We start from the raw sequence: 6,066 nt of genomic DNA, 5'->3' as shown, positions 1-6,066 counted from the left end.
CGGCCTCCGAGTGAGTGTCCTCGCGCCCCGCCGCCCACCACCCCTCCCTCCGCGCGCCGGGAGCCGGGGGTCGCCGGACGCCCCCGGACGCCTCCCGGGGGAGCGGGGAGTCGCGGGGGGTCGCGGGCGCCTCGCCGGGCGGGCGGGGGCGGCTCGCGGCGCTGGCCGGCGGCGGCGGCGGCGCCCGGAGGCCGCACTACTGGCGGCCGCGGCGGCGCTGCTCCCCCTGCTCGGTGCAGCTGGCGCCCGGCGCTTGCGCACTGGGCCCCGAGCGCGCGGCGGCTCCGGCTTTGTGTGTATGTGTGTGAGTGTGAGTGTGTGTGTGAGAGAGTGTGTGTGTGAGTGTGTGTGAGTGAGTGAGCGGGCGGGCGGGCGCGAGTGTGGCCGCCGCGGAGCGCGAGCAGGACCCGGCGGGCGCGCTCCCCCAGCCTCTCTCTCCCCGCCAGAACCATGTCGGGCAGGTCGGTTCGAGCCGAGACCAGGAGCCGCGCCAAAGATGATATCAAGAGGGTCATGGCGGCTATCGAGAAAGTGCGCAAATGGTAAGCGGAGGCGCCTGCTCGCTCGCCCGCCCGCCCGCCCGGCGCCGCGGCAGCCCCAGACCCCCGGAGCACATACAAAAAGCCGGCGGGTGCCGCGCCGCGGGCCGGCCGCGGGCCCGGGAGTTGGAGCGGCGGGCGGCGCGCGAGCCGGGTCACCTGCGCGAGGAGGGGGCCGCGGCCGCTGCCCAGGTGCGCTCGCGCCTGTCGCCCACCTGACGCGGTGGCGGCAGCCTGGAGGCGGCGGGGCGCCCCGGGGCCGGGCGGTGGAGCGGCGGGCCGGCCCCGCCGCGGCGCTCGGCTCCCGGGAGGGGGGCTCGGGGCCGGCCCCAGAAGCCATTTCGTTTTGTGCAAGTCACATGAAAGCGGCTTCCCGCGCGCCGGGGCCGCGATGCCGGCGGCGGAGGGGAGAGCGCGAGCTCCATTGTGCAGGCACCGAGCGGGCCGCCGCCGTCTCCGTCTCGTCCCCGCGCGCCCCGGGCGGCGCAGCGCCGGCCCCCCCGCGCCCCTGCCCGCGCCGGGCCTCCCTCCCGCCTCCCTCCCCGGCTGGCTGGCTCGCTTGCTCCCCGCCTCCCAGGCCCGGCGCCCTCGAGTCTGCGGAGTTTGCAAAGCGCGAGCCGTTTAAATTTAGCGCTTTGGGCTGCCTGGAGCGAGGGTTCTCGGCGAGGAAGAAAGATGGGGGCGAGCGCGAGGAGGAAGCGCCGGGGCGGCCGCGGGCCCGGGGCGCCCGGCACCCCCGCCCAGCCCGCCCTGGCCGGCAGGCGCCCGCGCGCGGGGGTCGGCGGGCGAATCTTTTTGGCCAGATACCGGTCCTCGGCCGAGTCTGTCTTTCCCAAAGCAGCGGCTCGTGTTTGTTTTGCCGAGAGAGCCGTTGTTTTTGTTCTCTGCGCGGGGGAGAGGAGATTTGGTGCGGGCCGTGCGTGTTCTTCGAGCTCACGTTGGAGTCTGTCCGGCGTGGCCTTGTTGCAATTAATACGACTGAACGCGTTCGCCGCCTCATCGGGGTCTGGCTCCGAATCGGCCCGCGCGGGCCAGGCCCCAGGCGCAAGCACCTCCCCAGGTTGGGGCAGACTTGTTGAAAACTCCCGGCTCCTTGATTTCAACTTTATTATTTTTTTCCCACGGCTTCACCAGGGTCAGGGAGGGAGAGGAGCAGCCGCGATGATCTCGAGTGTCAGCCCCCGCGGGCTCGTCCTGACCCTTTTTATTTAAAGACTAAAAACTGGGCAGGCCCCTGGTGGGGTATGTTTATGTTTAGGGGTATCATTTCTTGAGTAACGCCTTGGTCTCTAAAACCCACTGGGGGTGAGCCTCCAGCCTAGCCGTGTCACAAGTTAGCTGTCCTTTCTGAGTCAAACCCAACAAAAAAAGGCAAGAGGAAAATCAATAAAGTCCACGTGCTCCCGGGCCTCCTATGGAAAGGGCTGTCTGCGGATGGCCGGATGCCCGGCCAAGGGCTGGGTTTGGCTCCAGTGGGACAAAGAATTTTCAGAACCGTGAGAAGGGGAGGCCTTCCAAAGTTGAGAGCCGAGTTTTCGGTGCTGTGGGCGCTCCCCGGGGCACGCAGGGTGCCCAGGGCCCAACTGGAGCCATTTAAAAATGGCAGAAACAGCTGCAGGCCAAAACAGACACAGGAAAACAAGCCCACAATCCCCTCTCCTGTGGGATTCCCAGAGGGAAGGCTGGGGTTGTCCCCTGCCTTAGTGCCGGGGCAAAGAAAGAACCAGTGTCTGGGCCTGAGTCCCTTCTGTCAAGGCCTGGAGGTGAGAAAGGGGCTGGGGGCAAGCTGCCTTTCTCTGTTCCATGAGGCGTGGTGGGGCCTTCTGCTCCAGGTTCCCAGCAGGACAGAGGCTCGGTACCCTGACAGATGCTTCTGTGGGGCCAGTCTGCCAGTGCTCTGCAGGGAGGGCAGATGGACCTATCGGGCTTTCTACCCTGGGGGTGGCAGAACAGGCAGCCTGCCCCCCCCCCCTCTGGCCTGGCCTATGTTTGGGGGAAGGGGAGAAGAACCGGTTTCCCTCCCTCCCTGTGTTTCGGGAAACAGGTCATGATAAAGACCTCAGGCTTTAGGATCTCCTGGCTGGGCTTCCAGTTCACTTCCTTGCTGTGACCTTGGGCAAACTGCGGAACTTCTTTAACCATGGCAGCCACGGGTCTGGTGCTGCTTTCTCCCTCCTAGAACAAGATCATGTCTCCAAAAGCACCTATTCCTGCAAACAGAAGCAGTCACTCACGGTGTCCTTATTTAAGGTGGACGCCATAAAGTATGTGTTTTGCTGATTTTCTTTTCTTTTTCTGCCCCTTTTAAGCAAAAAAGACTTCGCCTCATTTTCAGGGTTTCCCCAGCCCCGAGAAGCCAAATCTCACCTTCACTGTACTTTTAGAATAGGCCTTCCAGTCAGTCCTTGAGGCTTTGGGTTGTTTATTAACTGCGTGGCCACCAACCATGCCTTTCACTAGTGGCTGGGACATCGGGTTGCCAGATTTAGCAAATAAAATTACAGGACACCCAGTTAAATTTGAATTTCAGATAAACAATGAAATAACTTTTTAAAAATAAGCGATATATGTGTATAAATTTTAGTGTAAGTATGTCCCATGCAGTACTTGGGACATACTTATACTAAACTGTTACATATCTGAAATTCAAATTTAATTCATCATCTCATATTTTACCCAGAGAACAGAGGTGTCTGGCATACCATTTATCCTGTGAGTCTAGGGTGGTATTTCTTCTCAGCCCTGGAGACCCCTAAAAATCCCCCCTCTGCCAACCCTTCCCTTCCCTCGTCCCCAGAAAGAGCCAGCAGTCAGCCGTGACCACCCCATCCCTAGCCGCCAGCTGTTTTCCCTCCCTCGTCTGGTGTCCCAGCAAGGCAGGCTGGTAGGCTGTGAGGGAGCCACAAGATGGCTGGACGAAAAACAAAATGGTGGGCCGGGGTTAGGGGCGCAGTGTGGGGTGGAGAGCAAGAGAGGGGGGTCACTGGGTGAGAGACAAAGACTTGAGCCACAAAGTAGGCTTAGGCCCGGAACCCCTGAGCCCTTGGTCTGAAGGGTCCCTCAGTGAGTTTTTGAAGGAGAGAGGCCTGTTTCCTGGAGACTTCCTACCCATCCCACCCACCCGTCTTTAGGGCCACACTTCTTTACCTTTGGGGATACCCTCTTGCCAGGTGCAGGGCAGGTCAGGTGAGCCTGGGCCTAGTTAGTAGGACACCAGCCCTAGACAAGGCCTCCTCAGGTGTCAAGGACTAGCCCTGGGAAGTGATACAAAGTGAGGGATTTGCAGTCTCTTTGAGGGAGTCAGCAGGGCCCCCCTTGGGCAGTGACCCCAAGATGGTCTCCTTGGCTAGCCCTTGGACCTGGACCCAGGAAAACATTAAAAATTGACCATAGCCTAGAAAATCTGTGACGGGTGCTTGCAGTTTATATGGGAGCCTATGCTGGGGGCGGGGGAGTGTTTGGGGCTTTATTGCTACAGCTGGGACCCCATTTGCCGTTTTGTCCAGGAGCCCAAGTCTGGAGGGGCAAAACCTTGAGTACTTGAGCCTGGCTGGTTACCGGGGGGCCCACAGGCCCACTTTGTGGCAAGGTGGGGGTGTGCCCACTGGCTGTGGTGAATCTGGGCCCAGTGCCTCCAGTGGGGTGGGGGGTGAGTGCTGGGGGCTCTGAGAGAGCCCTGACTCCTCACGCACGTGGGCCCCTCGTGGCCACGTCACCGCCTTTGTGAGAGTCATCAGGAATCTGGATTTTTATGTGGAGTCTCACTTTTTTCTTCTTAAAGTTTGGCAATTGATTCAAATTTTAAAAACTAATATGCAGGCTGGACAGAACATACCTGTTGGCCACTTGTTTGTCACCCCAGCTATAAAGTAGTAAGTACAGCTTAATTCCCTCATTGAGGGCCGGCGCTGCGTGTTCTGGGATGATGGTTTGGGGAACTAGTAGGAGCTCCATCGTTTCCCTGAGCCCATGTGTTGTCTTCCAAGGAGCTGCTGTCTTGAGGAGACACCCAGAGCCCACTGGTCATGTCTGTGAAATCGCTTCCTGTCCTCCCTGGTGCTTGCTGTGCCTCATTACCCGTGTTCCAGGGCCTCGTCTCCGTGCGGGGCTGCTGGGCAGAGGGCAGTCCTGAGGTCCATTCCCGAGGTTGGGTTCTTAATGCTTTGCCCTATGTCCCAGAGCCCCTCAGTGTCCAGTAGAAATGCAACCGAAGAAAGGTTTCTAATCTTTGGGGTGAGTTGGGGGGTACTCAGGCCAAGGGGTCACCAACTGGGGCAAAGGAGGGCGCGAGAACCTGGCTGCAGTCTGCCCGTAGGTTGCAGGGCCCTCAACCACTGTGGGAGGCACGTGCAACTTGAGGGTACATCTTGGCCGGCATGCAGGCTGCAAAGCCCAGACCTAGCACGCTTTCTGCCTTGACACACGTCCTGTGTTTTGCACGTCAGTTACTTTTGTTTTTGTTTTTGTTTTTAACACAACCAAACCTTGGATTTGCTGACCTACTGCGGCCCTGGCCGAGGAAGCCGGTTGAGGGACTGTGAGTAGTGAGCGCCTTCGGCCGTTTGCGTGGGATGCTAGCAGTTTGTGTTTTTGTGTCCAGCTTCCGTAACCGATGTGCGCTGTGGAATGATTTCTTAGTTTTTCACAGGAGACAGAATAGCAGAGAGTGGGCTCTAGTCGGAGCCTGTGTCCAGTCCTCGCTCTGCCTTGGGCTAGCTGTGTGACCATGAACTAGTTATATAACCTTTCTGGACCTCTTGTTTCCCACCCATAAAATGGAATGACAGTGATTCCCCTCTCATAGGCTTATTGGGCAGTCTTTGGGGGAGAGGGATTGATTGTAAACAAAGCACTTGGCAGATATAAGCCTTCGCACACAATGACTATTAGGATTGTTGCTTTGTCACCAAGGTGGTTCCTTGGAATGCCCCGTCCCTTCCAGATACCTTCTGATTATTCAGAATAGAGGTGGGGAAGGACACGGATTATGGGTTGTCCATTCTGCCTCCAAGATGTAGGAGATGGGTGGGTGGTGACTTAGATATGTGCCTTCATTTTATTCTTTCTGGGCTAAAAGGGGGCAGGGATGGGGTTGGGAGAAGCTGCTCCTAAAGCAGTGCGGCGTGGAGGCTTTGAATACTGGTCCCGGGGAGACAGACTTCACCTTCTCATGCCTCAGTTTCTTTATCTGTCAAATGGGGAGGGTGACCGTTCCTGCCCCACAAGGTTATGGGAAGATTAGAGCAAATGTGTATGGGAAGTCAGCACATTGAAGACACTAGAAATAGTCCTAAAATAAGTAAAAGCCAGACTGTGGCTTCCTCCAGCAGGGAATCTGTAGGACCTGAACAGGCACAGTTGGGGGAATGGAGATTTCTGTGGTTTGGGTTAGCTGGTTTTGAGTGTGCTCCGGTGCCCCGAACCCTCTGTGGCAATTGAGTGCCAGGTGGCTGTAATGTGTCCCACCAGCCCATGAAGGCCACCCACCCATGGAGGGAAGGCTGGGCAGGTACCTGGTAGCTCACAA

At 58.7% G+C, this 6,066-nt stretch overlaps 1 protein-coding gene across 3 annotated transcripts in view; it reads left to right on the top strand.

Moving 5' to 3' along the window:
- The first annotated feature begins 299 nt into the window (after positions 1–299).
- Positions 300–6,066, top strand: part of BCL7A (BAF chromatin remodeling complex subunit BCL7A) — a 28,179-nt gene continuing 22,412 nt past the window's right edge. For 2 of the 3 annotated variants that reach the window (XM_035723999.1, XM_035724000.1), the window contains exon 1: positions 300–542. In XM_035723999.1, the coding sequence (XP_035579892.1) occupies positions 451–542 (92 nt within the window). In that variant the 5' untranslated portion in view covers positions 300–450. The remainder of the gene's footprint in view (positions 543–6,066) is intronic. The other variant, XM_035724001.1, reaches the window with a different exon arrangement.

The sequence above is a fragment of the Zalophus californianus genome, chromosome 14, assembly GCF_009762305.2.
Source record: "Zalophus californianus isolate mZalCal1 chromosome 14, mZalCal1.pri.v2, whole genome shotgun sequence".
NCBI lineage: Eukaryota > Metazoa > Chordata > Mammalia > Carnivora > Otariidae > Zalophus > Zalophus californianus.
The sequence above is the reverse complement of the archived record's forward strand: the minus strand, read 5'-3'. Positions and strand labels throughout refer to the sequence as shown.